The sequence below is a fragment of the Passer montanus genome, unplaced genomic scaffold (genome assembly GCF_014805655.1).
Source record: "Passer montanus isolate IOZ18808 unplaced genomic scaffold, ASM1480565v1 scaffold264, whole genome shotgun sequence".
In the NCBI taxonomy this organism is placed as follows: domain Eukaryota; kingdom Metazoa; phylum Chordata; class Aves; order Passeriformes; family Passeridae; genus Passer; species Passer montanus.
Genome location: NW_024367306.1, coordinates 128,058 through 147,300, shown reverse-complemented (window position 1 = coordinate 147,300; position 19,243 = coordinate 128,058). Strand labels below are relative to the sequence as shown.

General features: G+C 61.8%; 4 protein-coding genes across 5 annotated transcripts; 1 reads left to right on the top strand and 3 right to left on the bottom strand.

Annotated features, from left to right (window-relative positions):
• Positions 1-3,295: 3,295 nt before the first annotated feature.
• TBX10 (T-box transcription factor 10) lies at positions 3,296-4,983 on the top strand. The gene is made up of 8 exons (XM_039712368.1): positions 3,296-3,350; positions 3,530-3,734; positions 3,808-3,909; positions 3,976-4,147; positions 4,239-4,394; positions 4,463-4,530; positions 4,617-4,705; positions 4,760-4,983. Exons 1-8 carry the CDS (start codon positions 3,296-3,298, stop codon positions 4,981-4,983), a joined length of 1,071 nt encoding a protein of 356 aa, XP_039568302.1.
• A 62-nt stretch (positions 4,984-5,045) lies between these two features.
• Positions 5,046-11,152, bottom strand: TCIRG1 (T cell immune regulator 1, ATPase H+ transporting V0 subunit a3). Of its 2 annotated transcripts, XM_039712362.1 has the most exons (19): positions 9,823-11,152; positions 9,510-9,588; positions 9,194-9,423; positions 9,011-9,105; positions 8,800-8,926; positions 8,639-8,721; positions 8,421-8,514; positions 8,138-8,350; positions 7,525-7,675; positions 7,308-7,447; positions 6,951-7,108; positions 6,784-6,874; positions 6,585-6,703; positions 6,195-6,408; positions 5,988-6,092; positions 5,804-5,914; positions 5,597-5,717; positions 5,340-5,511; positions 5,046-5,246 (listed from the first exon to the last, which is right to left on the bottom strand). In XM_039712362.1, the coding sequence occupies exons 1-19, from the start codon at positions 10,411-10,413 to the stop codon at positions 5,165-5,167; spliced, it is 2,976 nt and encodes a 991-aa protein (XP_039568296.1). In that variant the 5' UTR covers positions 10,414-11,152; the 3' UTR covers positions 5,046-5,164. The 2 variants fall into 2 exon arrangements, with proteins under 2 accessions (XP_039568296.1, XP_039568297.1); XM_039712363.1 differs by lacking the exons at positions 6,784-6,874; positions 6,951-7,108 and having other exon boundaries at positions 9,823-11,151.
• Positions 11,153-11,758: 606 nt separating this feature from the next.
• On the bottom strand, positions 11,759-14,181 carry NDUFS8 (NADH:ubiquinone oxidoreductase core subunit S8). Its single transcript, XM_039712366.1, has 7 exons — positions 13,524-14,181; positions 12,832-12,879; positions 12,685-12,747; positions 12,510-12,599; positions 12,258-12,430; positions 12,058-12,186; positions 11,759-11,972 (listed from the first exon to the last, which is right to left on the bottom strand). The coding sequence occupies exons 1-7, from the start codon at positions 14,164-14,166 to the stop codon at positions 11,841-11,843; spliced, it is 1,278 nt and encodes a 425-aa protein (XP_039568300.1). The 5' UTR covers positions 14,167-14,181; the 3' UTR covers positions 11,759-11,840.
• Positions 14,182-14,325: 144 nt separating this feature from the next.
• LOC120503654 (aldehyde dehydrogenase family 3 member B1-like) lies at positions 14,326-19,162 on the bottom strand. The gene is made up of 10 exons (XM_039712364.1): positions 18,967-19,162; positions 18,655-18,814; positions 17,831-17,941; positions 17,618-17,738; positions 17,402-17,487; positions 17,115-17,196; positions 16,563-16,949; positions 16,207-16,373; positions 15,930-16,029; positions 14,326-14,804 (listed from the first exon to the last, which is right to left on the bottom strand). The coding sequence occupies exons 1-10, from the start codon at positions 19,065-19,067 to the stop codon at positions 14,611-14,613; spliced, it is 1,509 nt and encodes a 502-aa protein (XP_039568298.1). The 5' UTR covers positions 19,068-19,162; the 3' UTR covers positions 14,326-14,610.
• Between the last annotated feature and the right edge of the window lie 81 nt (positions 19,163-19,243).

The following is a 19,243-nucleotide window of genomic DNA, read 5'->3' as shown; positions in this document are numbered from 1 at the left end:
AAATAGATCAGATGAGTCAAAGCCCCCAGACACATTGCTGTCTCCATCAGGGGACCCTGTGGTGACTCATTCAGAGCCTGCAAGGAGAGAGGATGAGTCTTGGGCTGAGATGACTCAAGTCCTGAAGCCTGGAAGCAGGAATAATCAGAAAACTGCAGCTGGGGTGGAAAATCAGCCTTGCCTGGGTGGAAAGAGACACACTGGAGAGGAGAGGGTGAGAGACAACACCAGGAGGTTTGGAGGCATGGAAGGAGCCGGGTGCGCACAGAATTATGGAATCCTGGAATGGGGTGGGTTGGAGAGGATCTAAAGCTGCTCTCGTTCCACCCCTGCCATGGGCAGGACCTTCCACTATCCCAGGCTGCTCCAAGCCCCATCCAGCCAGGCCTTGGACACTGCCATTTGTCCCTGGAAGGGATGCCATTTTGCAGGGGGGGAGGGAGATGTTCTTATTTAGGGACAATTAAACACAATGACAAATACAACAACATCCATAACATAACAACAATGCCTTAATTTTCCACGTTAATTACTGTTGCATCAAATTGAAAACAGACACCGTTGAAGTGATTTCAAATCAATTTGGGTCAATTAAAATGAGACCAGCATTCCTGATTGCAAGTTCATCCATGTGCAGCTTCAAGGGAAAAGCACCCCCCTCCTAATGCAATTTATGAGGGATTTACCATTCCCATCCAGCAAAAAATTGTCCCAGAACCACCTGAAGTTCCACCTTTTAGTTAATGGCAGCTTGAGTGAAGATACTCACAGGTCCTTGAGCTGAAGTCCCCAAGCCCCATCAGTCTCTCCAGAACCAGGTAGTTTTTCCTGTTCCACTCTCTAACATGGCTGGAAGATTTTAACTTTTACACCTTCCCCACATGAGCAGTTGCCAAAGGGTCTCTGAAGCACCTGAAAACAGAATGAGCCTTCCCCAGAGGCCGTGGGATCCATCCTGGGGTTTTAGGGCTGGGATCCCCACGGCACATTGGAAAGGATGCTCACAGAGACGGAGCGAAGCCACTCATGTGCACAGGGGTGTCAGCAGGAGCGAAACAAAATCAAACTGGTTTGTTGGAGACTTGAGTTTGAAAGATTTTTTTAAATTCCTCTCTATTTCTATATTACCTTTTAATTATACGTAATTATATTTGTATAATATAGATTTTATCCATTATACAGGGGAGAGGAAAATACATTAAGTAATGGACATATTAAAGGAAATTATTGCTTTATCTTAGCAATTATCCATTTTCTTTTGTACTACACATTCCCTAGAGCAAATGGAACCTGGAATTGTTTGGATTGGAAGGGATCTTAAAGACCATCCAGCTCTCCTGCCATGGGCATGGACACTTTTTACTAGACCAGGGTGCTCCAAGCTCTGGCCAATGCAGCCTTGGACACTTCCAGGGTATAACTTCACCTGCTAAAATTCTCTTCCTCTTCTCTCAACCAGGGTTTTAAAAATTCAAGAAAAAAATTAAGAATTAATAAATAAAATAAATGAAGAGCCAACTGCTGCTCAAGAGCTGCCCACTCTTACCTAACAGGTGTGGTGTGTTTCTGGTTCAGAAATGAGTGTTGTCACTTCCTGCCTTCTCACTTCCCTCTTGACCCCGCCGTGCCGGCTGCTCACTGCGCCCTGTGAAACAGGGCCAGTTCCTCTTCTCCCCTCACTGCCCCCACAAGCAGCTTTCACTTCCCCATTCCAGCTGAGTCAGAGGCTCATTGCAGGGAGTCATCTGACTGTGTGCTAACGCTCGCCTCCTGCTCCATCTTGGTGGCCACCACAACCTCCACAGCTCTGTCCAGCCTGTCCTGCTGTCTGGGGCAGTTATTCCCTGTGAGAAAGGAAAACAGTGAATCTTTTTTTAAGTTTTTTCTGGCTGCTGTTTGCCCATTTGGGACCAAAAAAGCTCATTTTGAAAAGCCATTTTGTACCACGTGCTTCAACACGGATTCAGGAGACCCACCTGCAGTCATCTTCACCAGCCAGAGAATCCTGGAACAGCTCGGATTGGAAAGGACCTTAAAGCTCATCCAGTTCCACGCAGGAGCTGTGGATGAGCCTTGGCAGGAGCGATCCTGCCCGGGGCTGAGCCCCCTCCGTGCTCCTGCCCGCTGTCAGCTCTGCCTCTCTCACACCTCCTCATCCGGCTGGACGCCGCCCCGCAGCCGAGGCCGGCTGACAGCAGGAGATGGATGGGGCTGAGCCGGCCCCACGGGGCACGGACACGTGTGGGGGACACAGGGAACTGGGGAGGGGGCTCCTCCCTGCTTCACATCAGTCCTGGCCCTGGTTCCAAACGCAGGAGCTGCCCCACAGTGCCCGGGGACACGCGGTCCCCTCTGTGTTACAATCTTCAAGTGCCAAACCCGAGGCTGGACAGAAGGCTGAGCCCAGCTGGAGAAAATGTCCAGCCCTGTGCAAAGCAGGGAGGGAGTTCAAGCCAGTGCTGCCGTCACTGGGACACCAACAGAAAAGCCATCAGCGTCCCCACAAGGACATCTCCTGGTCCTCCAGACTCTCTCCCAGAGCCTCAGCATCGCTCATCCCTGTAGAATACACTCCATGGTGAGCTATGAGACAGTGTCCATGGCCCCAGTGCAGTTTGAAGGGGAGCAGGGGGGCTCTGGAGTAACCCCTCTGCTTTTCCTGGTGAATGCCCCATCCTGGTGTCCGTCACCTCCCACAAAGAGCCCTCAGCCCTGCGGCGCCTGCTTATCCCCATCCATCTCCTGCTGTCACTGCAACGAGGGGCACAGGGGCTCCCAGGCACCAGGGCAGAGACTGGACCCACCTTGGGGGGAGTTTCAGGAGGGGGCAGCTCGTTCCTGCCTCCGGAGCTGCAGAGGCTCTGCTGGAGCAGTGGATCTTTGCCAGTCCCTCAACACCTCACCGTGGTTTTCAATATCAGGTGGTGACGGCCGTGTTCCGAGAGGGGCTTTGCCTGTGGGAGCCCCCACCTCCCCCCGCTCAGATCTGTGATATGAAGGGACAAGAAGACCCCCAGAAAGATGTCCCTGCCCAGCCCAGGGCATCCCAAGCCCTGTTTGGGGACTGGTGGTGGTCCCAGCAGTGCCACCGCTCGCCTCCCGTCCATCATCACCGCGTCAAGGCGCGAAGGCAGGCTGGGGAAGGGGGCCGTGCTCCAGCCCCCAAGGACCACCTCGGCTCCAGCCCCCGCCTCTCCATCCCCGAGCTGGGGCATAAAACCCCCGGCAGGCTGCAGGGACGCTGCAGAGCCGGCGCTGCACTGGGAGGGGGCTTTGGCAGGGTCCCACTGCCACCATGCCGGGGAACGGAGCCACGGACACCTCCTGTCCTCCCACCACACCCATGGCAGGTAAAACCCACCCGTGACAACACCCCTGCACCCAGTGGTGGGGTCCTGTGGGATTTTGGGGTGGGGATGGGGATAAAACCCCACTGTGGTGGGGGGACAGGAGACCCTGATCTGCCACCATCTCCATGGAGGAGGGTGTGATGGGGTGGCCCTGCACGGGGTCTGCTCCCCCTGACCAGCATCCCTTCAACCCTCTGCAGCCTTCCTGGGGGGCCCGGGTGAGGGGTCTCCGTGCACCCCTGGCCTCGGGTGGGCTGGCGAGGGGCCGGGGGCCAGCGGCAAGAACCGGCACGTGTGCCACGCCGCGGCACGGCTGGAGATGGGCAGCCTCTGGGAGGAGTTCAACCGCCTGGGCACCGAGATGATCGTCACCAAGGCAGGCAGGTGGGAACCGGAGTGGCCTGGGGGGCTGCAAAGGTGGGGGGGGCACCCCCTTCCCACCCCCCTCTCTGCGCAGGAGGATGTTCCCCACCTTTCAGGTGAAGCTTTCGGGGTTGGATCCGTTGGCCGACTACGTCCTGCTCATGGATTTCATCCCGCTGGACGACAAGCGATACAGGTGGGGATGGGGCAGTGGGGGCAGGGGACCAGAGCTGGGGGTGCTGAGCCCCTCCCTGCCCTGCAGATATGCCTTCCACAGCTCCTCCTGGCTGGCGGCGGGCCGGGCCGAGCCGGCGGCTCCTGGCCGCGTCCACTTCCACCCCGACTCCCCAGCCAAGGGCGCCCAGTGGATGCGGCAGATCGTGTCCTTCGACAAGCTCAAGCTGACCAACAACCTCCTGGACGACAACGGCCACGTGAGGACCCGGCTGTGGGCTGGGTGATGGGGGAGACACAGAGCATCCCTGCCCGGGGGGGGTCCTGCCACCTCCTCTTTCCCACCCCCAGATCATCCTCAACTCCATGCACCGCTACCAGCCCCGCTTCCACGTCGTGTTTGTGGACCCGCGGCGCGACAGCGAGCGCTTCGCCCACCAGAACTTCAAGTCCTTCAGTTTCCCCGAGACCCAGTTCATGGCAGTGACAGCCTACCAGAACCACCGGGTGAGCACCAGCCAGACGGAAACCGGGGCACCCTGCCAGGCACTCCCTGACCCCGCTCCCCTCCGCAGATCACCCAGCTGAAGATCGCCAGCAACCCCTTTGCCAAGGGATTTCGGGACGGCGACCCCGAGCCATGGTAAGGCACACGCCTGGATGTTACCCCCACACCATGGGAAGGGTGTCGAGGCACCTCCCTGAGCCCCCACCCCACGTCTCTTGCAGGTGCGGGGTGCCAGCAGGGTCCCTGCTGGGGGCGATGCCCCGCGCCCGGGCCGCCCCGCTGGCCCCCCGCCCCGAGAAGCAGGAAAAAGGTAGGGGGGCTGCGGGGGGGGCTGAGCCCCTGCTGCTGCCTCTGCCCCCTGCAGGAGCTCCTCGCAGCCATGGGGCTCTGGCTGCTGCCCCCCAACAGCCAGCAGCACCCCCCAGTTTCCCCGAGCTCCCTGCACCCACCTTCCAGCCCCTCACCTGCCCCCCTGGGGTCTATGTGGGAGCCAAACCCCGCAGCCTGCCCTACCCTCTGCCTGCCTTCCCCCAGCTCAGCTCCTACGGCCCCACCTCAGCCCCCACCTTTGGCTACGGCCAGCAGTGATGGGGCACCCCCAAGCACCCCCTGCACCTCCTACCCAAGCAATGGCAACGCAGAGCTGGAGGGAGCCACAGGGATGGCTTTATTCACCACCAAGGAGGCTCCAGGGGTCCCGGGTTGGGGGGGGGGGCTGGAATTTGGGGCACAGCCGATGTTCCAAGCCCCTGGAATTCCTGTGGCATGGCTATTCCCAGGTGTCCGGGGCGAAGGCGAAGGGGCACAGCTTGTACCCAGCACCCACGTAGAACTTATTCTGGAACTCCACCCTGGCAAGGAGAGGGGGTTGAGGAGCGCTCTGGGGGGTCCATCACCCCCCTCCCCAGACATATCCCAGTAACCCATCAGCTTTGGGGGCTCACCAATGCAGGCGCAGGGCATGGAGGAAGGCAGAGAGCCCCTCCATCACCAGCAGGATGGCCACGGTCAGCACGGCGAAGGCGGCGAAGACGGGCACCAGCACCACACCGCCCACGTAGCTCAACCCCACGAAGCCATTCCTCATCACCATGGTCCACAGCACCTCCGAGAGCTCTGGGAATGGGAGGGACAAGAGCAGGAGGGGGAGTGAGGGTCTGCCCGGCTCTGAGCGGGACGAGGGGGGACCGAGGGGACTCACGGGCGTGTGCCAGGCTGAGCGCCCAGAGGCGCAGGTAGGACGCGGTGTTGGAGACGCAGCCCAGGCAGTACTCGATGGTGTGGATCGCCTGATGCATGAAGACTTCAGCGAAGTCCAAGTGCTGCAGGGAGGGAAGGGACAGGGCACATCAGCAGGGGGCACAGACACCCTCATCCCACCACCGAAGCCCGCCTGGATGCCCCTCACCTTGGCGTCAGGGCTGTGCCCCCCGCTCTCCACGTCCGCCGTGGTGGCATTGACAGAGTTCCCAGCCTCCTGCCCCTCCAGCAGCGGCTCCTGTTCCCCTGGGGCCAGTGGCTGCACCAGGACAGCACCGACAGTGAGACCTCCTGGGGATCCCCACGGAGCCCCCCATGGCCCCTGGCCTTACCGTCCTCGGGGCACGCTGCCGGCACCACTGGTACAGCGGCGTCCCCAGGAGCAGGACAGGCACCGACGCCAGCGCCAGCACCACCAGCACCATCTGCACTGGCACCTGGGGCACAAGGACAGCATTTTGGGCTCTATCCCCACTCCTGACACCTGCTCTCCCAGCCAGGGTGGGGAGTAGGTGCCTGCCAGGGCGGTGGGGTGGTACCTGCCCCGGGTAGAGCGGGAGGTTCTCAGCATTGGAGGTGAAGAGGAACATGTCGATGAAGTGGATGAGGATGCTGGGGGCCACCAGGGAGTCTGCGGCACTGAACTTGATCCACTTGTAGAAGATGAGGAAGACCAGGTAGCCAAAAAGAGCCAGGAGGAAAATCATCTCTGGGAGGAACTCCAAGACCAGCCGGTGCCGCTGCTGGAAGTGCCTGGGTGGGAGGACATTGGCTACGCTCAGCCTGTCCCTTCTCTCCCTTGCACGTCCTCAGCACCCACCGAGCTGCAGGGGTACAGGACCCCAGCTGCCACCCCATCCCACCCAGGTGAGTCCAATCCCGGTCCCCTTGGCATGACCAGAGCCCGTGGGTGCAGCCCAAGGACTCACACGTGGTTGAAGACCCCCAACACGACGCCGAAGCCCATGTGCACGATGCCCAGCACCACTGACATCTTCATCTTGAAGGAGTTCAGGAAGTTGAGGTGGTTGGTGGCCAAGCTCCAGATCTGCCACAAACAAGGTGGGTGAGACTCTGCACCACCCCAAAGAGGGTCCCACCTCATTGTCACCCCCATGGGACACTCACTGGGTCAATCCCAAATGGATATGGCCCTCGGAAGACACCGGTGACATTGGGGTCCAGGGTGAGCGAGGGGTGGGTGGCGAGGTACGCAGAGCTGGGGGCAGAGCAAGGGGTGTCAGTGCCAGCAGGGGATGGGGACCCGGGCAGGGGGCACGGGGGCGGGACCCCACCTCCAGGAGGAGTGGTTAGCCATGGTGGCCACGCTCCAGGCAGAGGGGAAGATGGCAGTGGCTTTGCTGAAGCACTCGTTGTAGATGAAGCCGGTGTAGATGGAGAAGGCACCCATGAGCAAGATGAGGTAGCGCCCCTCGAAGAATGTCAGCCAGATCTAGGGGGGCAAACACAGCTCCCATGTCCCACACACCACCCTGACCCATACTGACCCTGTCCCAAGCCACCAGCCCCACCCTGTGTCATCCAAACCCATCCCCTACCCCCAGCCATGTCCCACACCTCCAACCCCGCTCCACATTCCCAGTGCCACCCCGTGTCCCCGACTGCGTCCCAGCCCTCCATCGTGCCCCCACCTCGTTGGTGCCCTGCCGCAGGCGGGGGCTGTCCTCGTACAGCACCATCCAGAGCGCAAAGAGGAACATGAGCAGCCCATGCCCCACGTCCCCAAACATGATGGCGAAGATGAAGGGGAAGGTGATGATGGCGTAGGGTGCTGCGGGACACACGGACTGCGTTACACAAGGTGTCCCCTCTCAGCTCCGGGCCTCAGGGGGTGCCAGGGGGCCTTACCGGGGTTCACCTCCTGGTAACTGGCCACCCCATAGGCGTCCACAATGCTCTGGAAGCCGGCGGTGAACTTGTTGGTGCGGATGAGGGTGGGAGGGCTCTCTGAGGTGGGGACGCGCTGCACGAAGCACTCCACGCTGGAGCCACTCTGATACTGCGGGAACAGCACCCAGAACCTGATCCCGGCACCCTCCTGGAGAGCCTGCCCCTGGCACCCACCCCACAACACCCCCTTCCTGGCACCAGCCCCCAGCACTCCTTGCCCAGCAGCTGGAGTCTGTTCCTGGCACCCACCCCACAATCCCCCCCAGCCTGGCACATGCTCCACCATGATGAGGAGACACAGGGACACCAAGCAACCTCTGGCATGAAGACATGGGGACACTGAGCAACCCCACAAAAAGGACATGGAGACACAGAACAACCCCTGGCCCGAAACATGGGGACACCGACAAACCCTTGACATGAAAACATGGGACACCAAGAAACCCAGGCACAAGAACAGGGGAAGACAGAGCAACTCCTGCCACAAGGACAACTGAGCAACCCCAGAACAAGAACAGGGATACACGGAACAATCCCGGGTGCAGGGACATGGGGACACCGAGCCACTCACAGATCCCTGGCGCAGGGCATCCTGCACTTGGGTGAGGTCCCGCACGGGGCACCAGACCTCGGCGATGAGGCACTTCTTGGTGACATCGAAGCTGCACTGGTTGAGGACGAGGTAGATGGCCTTCATCTTCTGCACCTGCACGCGCCAGGTGGGCAGCACCTGCGCCACCTTGTCCAGCACCTCCGCCAGGTACTTCTCCGTCTCCTCCAGCGTCTGCGGGCACCCGTGTCAGGGGTGGCAATCCAAGCGTGGCCCCCACATCCCCTCATGGCACCCAGCTCACCACACTGAGCTCCTGGATCTGGCCATGCAGCCTGGAAATGGCCTCTGTCCTGCTGTCCTCACTCTCCGGGTATGTGTACACCTGGCAGTGGAAGCTGGGACAGAGGGACATCGCTGTGTCAGGGTGCCAGGACCCCCCAGCCTGGCCCGGCCCCGCAGCAGGGTCCAGAGTGGGTGTTACTAAATAAACCTCCCTGTGGGTGACACATGGCCACTCACCAGTCCGAGATCTTGCGGATCTTCTGCCCGATCTGCTCGCCCCAGTAGGAGATGAGGAAGATGACCCAGGTGATGCTCTCGCCCTGGCGACAGCACAGTCTGTGTCACTCTGCTGTCCCAGCCCCCACAGCCGTCCCATCCCGCCCCAGGCGCTGCCTCACCGTGGCCAGGTCCTCCATTGGCTCGGGCATCTCCACGAAGGAGGCCACCAGGTACCCGCGGCAGGCGCGCCACAGCAGCCGCTCGAAGGCGGTCACTCGCCACGGGTGGATGACACCGGCCACGAAGCTGCAGAGACACAGCAGCAGATGCGGCCACCCCGCAGCCCCAGAGCCCCTCTCCAGCCCCGCGCCACACCCTTCCCCCTCTCACTTGATCTTGCGCTCCAGGTGCCGGTGCAGGGAGGGGTCGAGCAGGGGCTCACGCTCCGAGAGCGCCCGTGGCCGCGGCGGGGAGCCCAGCGGGGCCTGCGGCGATGCGGAGCAGAGGGATGAGCCCGGGGGAAACTGAGGCAGGAGGCAGCAGCCCCAGGAGGGCGGGGAGCCCCGGACGCACCGGCAGGCTGGTGAAGCGCTGTCCCTCGCGCAGCACGTGCAGGTACTGGCGCAGGTCCCGCAGGCGGCCGCGCAGGGACGCGCGGTTGCGGCTGACCTCCCGCAGCTCCTGCGCCAGCTGCTCCGACTGCTCCTGCACCCGCAGCGCTTCCCGCGCCGCCGGCGCCCGCGGGCTCTCGGGACACGGCCCCGGCACCCGCCCCGCCGCCCGCAGCTCCTGCTGCAGGAAGGCTGGAGAACAGGGGGGCACGCTCAGACGGAGGGGCCGAGCCGGGAGTCCCCCCCACAAAGCCAGCCCGCGGCCCCCCGGCACTCACTGAAGGTTTTCTCCATCTCCTCGCAGCGCCGCACCTCGCCCACGAAGCGCCGCTGGAAGGGGCTCACTTTGGGGTTCAGCTGCGGGGTACAGTCAAGGCATGGCCCCACGCTGGACTGGGGGGTTCGGCACCCCGGGGGAACAGGCAGCCCGGGCACCAAACCCAGCCTGACCAACTTCCCTGTTCCCACGGCGCCCCAGAACACGCACCCCGAGCCCGACCACACCAAGCCCCCTGCACACGGAGCACCCCAAACCCAGCGCCCACCCAGCCGAGCCCCCTGCACCCCAGACACCCCCCAGCCCCTACTCACGTCTCTGAACTCCAGCAGCCCGCGCTCCCCCAGCTCGCTGATGCAGCTGTAGGCAGAAGCCGACTGCAGGAAGAGCTGGGCCAAGCAAACCTCCTCGCTGCGGAACAGGGACCCCATGGCCCCCGCTCCGGCCCGGGTCAGGGCACACACCCGGGCACGGCACAGAACGGAGCGGGAGGGAACGGGGCGGGATGAGAATGGGAAACTGAGAGCTTCCTCAGGCGTGAGGGAGGGAAAGGGGGACAACAGGGCAGAGGTCGCCGCGGTGTCTCGGCGGCGGAGCCGGGCTGTCCCCGCGCTGTCCCCGCGGCAAACCGGCCCGCTCGGCCACACGCGGCCGTGCCCAGCGCCGGGCTGGCAAAGTACTTTGGGAACCCCCCTTCCCCCGCCCCATTCAGCTGCCTCTGAGTCAGGGCCAGCGCATTCCCCGCCCCGGGGCCAGCCGGCCGCGCTGCCCCCCGCCCGGCCGGGATCCAGCACTTCCTCTTCCCCTGGAAGAGCCCGGCCCCGGGGAGGGACGGCCCGGCCCCGCCGCGCCCCGGGACGCAGCGCACCCCGCACCGCTGGGGAGCGGCAGGAGCCCCGCAGCATCCCCCGAGGAGCACGGAAATGGGAAACGCTTCCTGCAGCCGGGCGGAGCCGGGAAAGCGCCCGCGAGAATCAGCAGGACCCCCGCACCGGTGTGAAACCGCTGTTGGTGATTACTCCAAACAACCCCCACTTGTGCAGGAGCCAGGGGGATTTACTGGGGCCAGATTGCCACCCCCGGCGAGAAGGGGTTTGGGGTGCTACTGCCCAATCTGCATAAAACAAAGGGGGTGAATTATCACTGCTGCATCCTGCAAGGCGCAGTCGTCGTTGTTGTCATGCTCTGGCCCTCCCTTGCACGACTGGCTCGGTTCTAATGCTTCCCCTCCGGAAGAAGGCTGAACGTCGCTGCCTCTCATGGCAGCTGAAAAGCATCGAAGACCCCCGAAGTGCTCCCAGACTCATTTCTGAGGCCTTTCATCAGAGGACTGAAATCTGGGCATTGCCCCCGAGCCTGATCTCATTTTAACCCATCAGACTTTGTGTTTTGTGGGCTTCTTCCCCCACTGCAGACAGATCTAGACCATCACTTTGACCAAGGGACAATTAAATTGCAACAATCAAGTCACAAGATTTGCCAGGGGTGATTTGGTTTTTACCCTTATCTTTCAGTTCTTTTTTTCTCTTCTCCCTTATATGTTTCTTTAAAGTAACGTTTTTTTATGCTTTCATCTTGCTATATTACTGTAGATAATAATGACCAAAATGCCTACATACCTGCTTTCCACAGCCATCCAACTGTTCTAAAATAAACCCTACACATGCATACTTACAAACACCAGTCATTAAGAGTCCTTTCACTCTACTCCACCCCTGCATTACTCTCACCTTCGAGGGACAAGTCCTAACAACTGGTAGCACTAGGATTTCCCTGCTGGGATCACTGGGACTCCCACACTGGTACCACTGCAGGTCTGCAGATGTGCCAGGCACCCCGAACTGGTACCCACACACCAGCATCACTGGGACACCCATACCAGTACCACTGGTACCATCAGGCCCCTCTGCTGGGATCCCCCGGATCACAGGCATCACTGGGACACTCACACCAGCACCACTGGGAACCCCCCTTGCCAGGATCACCAGGTCCCCCCAACCCTGGCTGCCCTCAGGAACTGGAAATGACCTTCCCAGATTCCTAAATCCCCTCAGCACTGCCCCTCCATCCTTGCCTGCCCCCCTCCACCTCCCACACCTTTCCCTGCAAACCACCCCCTACCCCAGAATTGGTGCCAGCACCCCCAGGACCTGCATCCCCCTCCCCAAAACACAACCACACACCCAGGGGTGGGGTCCCCCCAAGGGTCAGGGGGTCTGACCCCAGCACTGGAAAGGAAAAGACACGGAGTTATGGGAAGGGGCTGGCACCCACAGTGCCAGCAGAGGGGGAGAACCCCCAAACACTTTATTTGGGGGGCGGGAGGGGCCCGTCACCGGTACAGGTAATCAGCCTGGATGTTGGCTGCGATCTCGGCCTCCCACTTGTCGCCGTTGTTGAGCAGCTTCTCCTTGTTGTAGAGCAGCTCCTCGTGCGTCTCCGTCGAGAACTCGAAGTTGGGGCCCTGCCGGGGCGGGACGGGGTCACCCCTGGGGTCACCGTGGCGGGAAAGGGGAGCGCCTGCAGTGCCCCCCGCAGGCCCCGCTCACCTCCACGATGGCATCCACGGGACAGGCCTCCTGGCAGAACCCGCAGTAGATGCACTTGGTCATGTCGATGTCGTAGCGCGTGGTGCGGCGGCTGCCGTCGGCGCGGGGCTCGGCCTCGATGGTGATGGCCTGGCACAGGGACACAGTCACGGCCAGAGCCCCGCGCGAGGAGGAGGAGGAAGGGGAGGAAGGGGTCTCACCTGTGCCGGGCACACGGCCTCGCAGAGCTTGCAGGCGATGCAGCGCTCCTCCCCGGACGGGTAGCGGCGCAGCGCGTGCTCCCCGCGGAACCGCGGGCTCAGCGGGCCCTTCTCAAACGGGTAATTGATGGTGGCCGGCTCGCGGAAAAGGTAGCTCAGGGTCATGGCCAGGCCTGCGAGGCAGACAGAGGGGTGAGGATGTATTTGGGAAGGGGGGGTCGCCCCAAACGAGGAGGGCGAGCGGGGTCTCACCGCGGACGAGCTCGGTCCAGAGCAGGGTCTGGGCGGCGCGGTCGGTGATGGATCGCATGTCCATGGCCGGCTCCCGCATGTTGACGTACTCTGCGGGAAGAGGGAGCTGAGCCCGCCCTGCAGGGCCCTGCCGAGGGGGCTGAGCCCCCGCGGGGGGTGGCACGGCTGTACTCACTGTAACAGTCCCTGGGGGTGCTGGTGCTGAGCGGGCGCAGGGAGCCCAGTGGGGCCAGGGGGCCTGGGGAGGGACAGCAGGGTCAGCAGGGTCGCCCTGGGGGGGTTTGGGCGTTCAGGAGGTTTGGGGGCTCCCGGGCGGCCTCACCTGCACGGGCAGCCTGGTACAGCAGTCGCAGCGCTGCCATGGCCGGTCCTGGGGTGCAGAGGGAACCTCAGCAACTACCAGAAAGGGACTGGGGCAGCCAGGGGCCCCCCACTGCCCATGGGGGACACTGGCACCCTGATCCCCACCTCTCCACCCAAAGAGACCCGGACCCCCAGGCACCCCTGTCCCAGCACTCCACAGGGGACCCCCCTAGGGACCTAAAGCATCCCGTCTCCTCTGCCAACCCAGGCATCCCACCCCTCCCTGCAGCCCCCTCTTAAGAAACCCAAGTGTACCCCCCAAGTATCCTGTCCACCCCCTAAAAGGGACCCAGCTGTTCCCCCAGGGGACCCGGCCATCCTGCTGCCCCCCGCCCCATCCAGGGCCACCCAGGTGTCCCCTCCCACCCCAAGGAACCAGGGGCCCTGATGTCCTGCCCCCTCCAAGGGACGCACGTGTCCCCCCGTGCCCAAACCCCAAGGGGGTTTGCTTGGCCCCCACCCACCCGTGAGGCGCCCGCGGCCCCGCTCAGCCTGCGTGCGTCCCTCCGCAGAGCACGGGAGCGGAGGGTAGCGCAGTGGCGGGGCCGCCCCCTCTGCCCCAGGCGGGATTCGGGCGGCCACCGCACGTCCCCGGGGGTGACCCCAGCCCCGGGCCGCCCCGGGCCCCCCCGGCCGCCGTTCCCTGCTCACCTGCCCGCGGGCCCTGCGCCGTCCTGACCCCTGGTCGCCCCCGCGGGCACTGCGCACGCGCGTGCGGCGGCGCGTCGTGGGCGGGGCGAGCGGCGGCGGACGCGCTTCTCATTGGTGGGAGTCCCGCAAAGGGCGGCAGGGGCGGGAAGAAAGAGAGGGAAGCGTCGCTGATTGGGCGGAGCGCCGCCGTGCTGCGCGGCGATTGGTGGGGCGTGTCCGAGGGGCGGGCGGAAGCGGAAGCGCGTGCTCGTGGACGAAGCGCGTCTTTACGGTGGCGGCGCGGAGCCTCCCGCTCTTCCAGGGCTCCCGAGCTTTCGGTCCGGTTTCTGGAGCTGCTCCGGCCACAGGTGCCGGAAGGTCTCGGAGCTGGAGCGGTCCAGACACTTGGACTCACTGCAAAGCCCGGCTCCGCCTGCGGCGGGCTCAGCGTTGGCCCCGAGCCCTCAGCCCGGCGCGGTCCCTGGAGGCGGGCATCAGGGATGTTTCCCCTTCCCTGGTAAACTGTCTTTATCTCAGCTCCCTCGGAGGGATCCCCGTGGGATTCAGGCAGGGCAGCCCACAGCCCAGCAGGAATGGGTGTCCCGTTACCGGCACAGCCAGCCCCCACAATGGAGCAGCATGGAGCGAAGGAAGCTGGGATCATGGGGCAGGATGAACGGGAACATGGGGCAAAGGACACTGAGATCATCACGGGGCAAAGGAAACTTGGGATCATGGAGCAGGAGAAACTGGGAACACGGGGCAAAGAACACTGATATCATGGGGCAAAGGAAACTGGGACCATCCCAGCTCAAGGATTTGGGATCAGGGAGTTGTGGTGGACCCTCTCCAGGCAGAGTACGCAATGCGGGGCACAGGAGATCCCTCTGCTCTGGTGGTACCCGTGGAAATAAAGCCCCAAACAGCCAGAAAAGATGGATGTGGGACCGGAATGGAGGGAGACGTGGGGGACAAGGGACTTTTGGGGTGAGCGGGGGTGCAAAAGGGAGGTGGAAGGGAATCACACGGGACGTGCAGGAACACCTTTCATTGCGCCCGGGCACCGGCAGCAGCAGCAGGAGCTGCCTTAGCGGGCGGGCTCCGGCGCTCAGAGCAGGGCGCAGCCGCCCTTGCGCGGCACCCGCGAGGCGGCGCGGACGATCCCGAAGTTTTCCCGGCGGTACGGGGGGTAGCGCGGCGCGTTGAGCGGCTCCCGGCCCATCGCTCGCCTCAGGCAGCCCCGCGCGTGGGAGAAGGTGTCGAAGCTGAAGCGCCCGTGGTGCGTGCCCAGGCCGCTGTGCCCTGGAACACACAGCACGGCATCCCGCTGGCTGGCTGCCTCTGGGGGCAGATGGGGGCAGGGGAGCCCAAATAAAGCTCCCAGCTCTGTAAAAGCGGCGCCACGGGCTCGTCCGGCCGTGGGTGAGCGTCCCAGGAATGTGACACAAAGAGGACCACGGAGGTGACACCCAAGTGGGTGTTTGGAGTGGGAAGGTTAGGCTGGAAGGTGGAGAGATTCCCAAAAACTCTCTCCTCAGTGGATTTTACCACTTCAATTAACATGTTTAGCAGTTGGAAGTGTCACTGATGAGGTGATGGCAGCAGCAAGATGCTCCCACCGGATGAGCTTCCCTACCACAGGAATACCCTGCAAAAGACATCCCATCCATCCTGGATCCCATCCATGCTGGATCCAACCTGCTGCAAGGGGGCAAGACTGCAGGGGTGGAGAGGCACAATGACCGAGGTGCCTTTGGCAAGGATGGATGTTGGGAGGTGGAAGCTGGCTGGCCAGGAACAAGCACAGGAAAGCCAGGCATGGTAACAGATGGGATAAAATGCCATGAGCCAGTCAGGGTGCCTGGTAAAATGTAACTGTGGTTGGGGTGATGCACTGGCTGCAGTGCCTCACACAGCAGCCCCAGGATAAAGGGGGGTCACTGATGCCTCCTGGCCAGCTGAGTGGGAAGAGAGGAAAAAGGGTGGAAAATTGGAATGGAAAACAGGAGCTGGTAGTGGAGATCATCTCATGAAATGCAGATGTCTCCATCATGGAATCCCAGAATAGTTTGGGTTGGAAAGGACCTTAAAGATTATCCAGTTCCACCCCCTGCCACGGGCAGGAACAGCTTCCACTAGACCAGGCTGCTTCAAGCCCTGATTCCCTGTGTTGTAAGCAAGGCACTTCCATGGATCCAGGGAACACAGAGCTTGGGATAGGGAGTATGGAAAGAAAGAACCTCAGAGTGCTCCACAGGTGTCCAGCAAAGCCCGGGAGCCCAAGGAGAAGCAAAGGGCTTCTGGAGGAGAACTTCCCTAAGGACTACTGAGTTCTCTGGAGCTGGGAGTTCCTCCTGAGACCCTTCCTGACCATGGGTGGGATCACTCCTGGCTCCCAATGGCCAGCAGTGGGGATTTTGTACCTACCAATGCCTCCAAAGGGCAGAGAGGGCAGTGTCACATGCATCAGGGTGTCGTTGGCACAGAAGCCACCACTGCTCGTCCGCGCCAGGACCTGGTTCACCACCTGGGAGTGACGGGAAGAAGATGGGACATGGGTTTCCCACCCCATTCCACTACTTCCAAACCCAACCCATACCCGCTAACTGAGGCTGTGTGCTGTAAGGGAAACACTTGGGGCACAAACACGGCTGGTACAGCTGCCAAGGAGCACAGGGCAGGTGTAGTCCTGGCCTGGCTCTACCTTGTCATCTGAGGAGAAGGCGTAGACAGCCAAGGGCCGCTCCCTGCTGTTGATGAAGTCAATGGCTTCATCCACGCTGGCGATGATGACGATGGGCAGGATGGGCCCGAAGATCTCCTCCTGCATGATGGGATCCGAGGGCTGCACATCCACCAGCACGGTGGGAGCTGTGGAGAGGAAACCTGACAGCGTCAGCCGGGCACAGAGGTGGGAGAGGGCACCTTGGTGATCCCCCCAGGACACACCTCCTGTACAAAAGCCCACCTGGCCAAGCACCCAGTTCCCCTCATAATCTTCTCCAAAGCTGAAATGCGCTCCGTGCAAGGATGAAGATGTGAGTGACCCCCAAGCCTCACCGATGTAGCGCTCGGCCTCGTCCGTCTGTCCCCCGATGGCCACGCGCCCGCTGCCCAGCAGCCTCTGCACCCACTGGAACTGCCTGTCACTGACAATGCGGCCGAAATCCGGGGATTCCCGGGGGTTGGGGCCATAGAAATCAGTGATGGCCTTTTGCAGGGCCGGGAGCAGCTTCTCCTGCATCTCTAAGGTGCAGAGCAGGTAGTCGGGCGCGATGCAGGTCTGGCCCGCGTTGAAGAAGCGGCCCCAGACCACGCGCCGCGCCACGTTGGTCACGTCACAGGTGTCGGACACATAGCAGGGGTTCTTGCCCCCCAGCTCCAGCGTCACCGGTGTCAGGTGCTTGGCAGCAGCTTTCATCACGATCCGCCCCACCGGGGGACTGCCTGCGGGCAGGGAAAACATGGATTGAGGTGGGAATCCCACCAGCCATCACACGGCTCTGGGGTCTGGCACTGCGTCCCACCAGACCTCAGATACACATCCCGGATCCTCCAACACATCCTGGCACCACATCCAGGCAGGGCTCTGCTCTGTCCCGTGGGACGTACCAGTGAAGAAGATGTAGTCAAACTTGTTCTCCAGCAGCCTGGTGGTCTCCGGCACGCCGCCGGTCACCACAGCAAAGCAGTCCTGCAAGGAAAGAGAAAAAATCCCCTCTTATCACCATCTGCCCCCACCAACAGCACCCTGGGAGGCTGGGACACTGGCTGGGCATGGAGGAAGGAAGTTGGGCAGTACATGGAACCAGAGATGGTGTGGGAGGCAGGCTCAGAGCACAGCTCTGTGTGTGCAGGACTGCCCCAGCCATACCACAGGGATGGGGAGTGTGTCCCACCTTGTCCAGATAGGTGGGCAGCGCTTCTGCCACGAGTCTTTCTGTCTTCTTGGACACCTCAGAGGGTTTGACAATGACACAGTTCCCTGGGGAAGACAGACAGGATATTGGAGCTGTGACACGGTGACAGCCAGCCCTTCTATGGACAAAGTGCCCTCGCCAGTGCTTGGCACTGCTGGGATCCTCCAGGCCAGGGGACTGGAAGTTTGGGCTCACCGGCAGCGATGGCCCCAATGAGGGGCACCAGGAAGAGGTGGATGGGGTAATTCCAGGGTGCTATGATGAGCACCACCCCGTAGGGGTCCTTGCGGATGAAGGCAGAGTCCAGCTGCATCACCTGTGGGACATCTGCCACATCAGGTCCCACCCTGCACCACCATCCCACCCAGCTCTGCCTCCCATCCTCTCTCTCCTCCTCCTCCCTCTCACCAGGGTCCTGTCCACCTTCTCGTCCTTCATCCAGTGGGACAGGTTGTTCAGGGTCTCATGGAGCTCATTCTTGCACAGGAGGATCTCAGATAATTCGGCTTCGAAGGGTGGCTGCAGACACCAAGGATGCAACATGTGACCTTTGCATATCCTGCAGCTCTTATCCCAATGCTCCATGGTGTTTTGCCCAGGATTTGGGGACTGGAGCCCTCTCCATCCCATGCTTCATTCGAATCCCTAAGGGCATTGAGCACCCCCTGTGTCTGCAACATGACATTTTTAAGCACTGATTGCTTAAAAATAGGAAAAATCATGCAGATCCTGTTCATCCAGACAATGGGAAGAATAGGGAGGGTGTCCAAAGGGACTAGGTTGAAGAAGAGAAGACAATGACCCCTGATTAGTATTAAGGCTCTGGCTGCAGAGCCAGGGGATCTGGGCTCAGGGAGTCACAGCCTGGGTGAGCCCCGGGGAGGAAAGGGAGTGACATCAGATGGGAAGACCAGGGCAGGGAGCAGGGACAGAAATCTGGGATTAATTTGCTCAGGGAAGAGGGAAACTGAGGCTGGTGGGTGTGGGAATGGCTATCCATGTCAAGGGGCTCCCCACAGTGCCCTCTATGTCAGAGCAGGGATGGATTTTGGGGTACGGTGATGGTGACATGCTTCATCTCAGTCTCCCAAATCCAGAGGCTGTGAGCCTGAAGCAGAGCCCAGGCAGGGCTGGAAAACCCAATGAGAGGAGGACAAAGCACCCCCAGCTGGGCTGTGGGAGCCCCCCAGCTCCTCTGGCCACCAAGTCCTCCTGTTCCTGTCCCCTCTCACCTTGCCCAAGTCAGATGCAGTGGCCTCCAGGATCTGCTGCTTCTTGTCATCCAGGAAGCGTCCCAGAGCCTCCAGCTGTGCCACGCGGTATTCCAGGGGCCGCGTCTTCCCAGAGAGCCAGGCTGCCCGCAGGTGGCTCACCAGCCCTGCAAAGGGGTTCCTGCGGTGGGGACAGGGGTGTTGGAGGGATGCCAGCCCCATTCCAGCTCCTCAGAGCTCCACATCGCCCCATCCCAGCACCCAAGTGCCACTCCAGGGAGAGGATGGAGCACCGGGACCCCTCCTGCCACCCCTCTGTCCTTCCACACTCACCTCACAGCATCACCATCCACACTTCCGTTCCCACCATCGCCCTCAGGGGCTCTCTTGGCCTCACTCCCAGGGAGCTGCGGGAAGACAGTTCCAGTCTCCATGCTCCCACAGGTGCAGTGTGGGCTGGCTGCACTGGGGTTATCAACCACAGCTTCCCTCTTCCTAGCTACAGGGTGGCTGCCAGCTTCCTGCCTGCCTTTTGGCCGCCTGTCCTTCCCCTTGGCTGTCTGCCCAGCCACACCTCCATTCCAGCTAAAACCTCTTGGGAAACGCCCCC

Coding starts and splice junctions, on each gene's coding strand:
- NDUFS8 (XM_039712366.1), bottom strand. CDS start 14,166: ATGATCCCAGCTTCCTTCGCTCCATGCTGCTCCATTGTGGGGGCTGGC. Junction 12,748..12,831: donor GTACCAGGCTGCCCGTGCAG/GTGAGGCCGCCC, acceptor GTCCCTCCCCAG/GCCCCCTGGCCCCACTGGGC. Junction 12,600..12,684: donor CACCCCCAGGGACTGTTACA/GTGAGTACAGCC, acceptor CTCTTCCCGCAG/AGTACGTCAACATGCGGGAG.
- LOC120503654 (XM_039712364.1), bottom strand. CDS start 19,067: ATGGAGACTGGAACTGTCTTCCCGCAGCTCCCTGGGAGTGAGGCCAAG. Junction 17,739..17,830: donor AGAAGGTGGACAGGACCCTG/GTGAGAGGGAGG, acceptor GATGTCCCACAG/GTGATGCAGCTGGACTCTGC. Junction 16,950..17,114: donor TGACTACATCTTCTTCACTG/GTACGTCCCACG, acceptor CCCTGCCCGCAG/GCAGTCCCCCGGTGGGGCGG.
- TBX10 (XM_039712368.1), top strand. CDS start 3,296: ATGCCGGGGAACGGAGCCACGGACACCTCCTGTCCTCCCACCACACCC. Junction 3,735..3,807: donor ATCGTCACCAAGGCAGGCAG/GTGGGAACCGGA, acceptor CTCTCTGCGCAG/GAGGATGTTCCCCACCTTTC. Junction 4,148..4,238: donor TCCTGGACGACAACGGCCAC/GTGAGGACCCGG, acceptor TCCCACCCCCAG/ATCATCCTCAACTCCATGCA.
- TCIRG1 (XM_039712362.1), bottom strand. CDS start 10,413: ATGCTGCGGGGCTCCTGCCGCTCCCCAGCGGTGCGGGGTGCGCTGCGT. Junction 6,704..6,783: donor ATCCATTTGGGATTGACCCA/GTGAGTGTCCCA, acceptor TGTTTGTGGCAG/ATCTGGAGCTTGGCCACCAA. Junction 5,718..5,803: donor GGCACAGCCCTGACGCCAAG/GTGAGGGGCATC, acceptor CCCTCCCTGCAG/CACTTGGACTTCGCTGAAGT.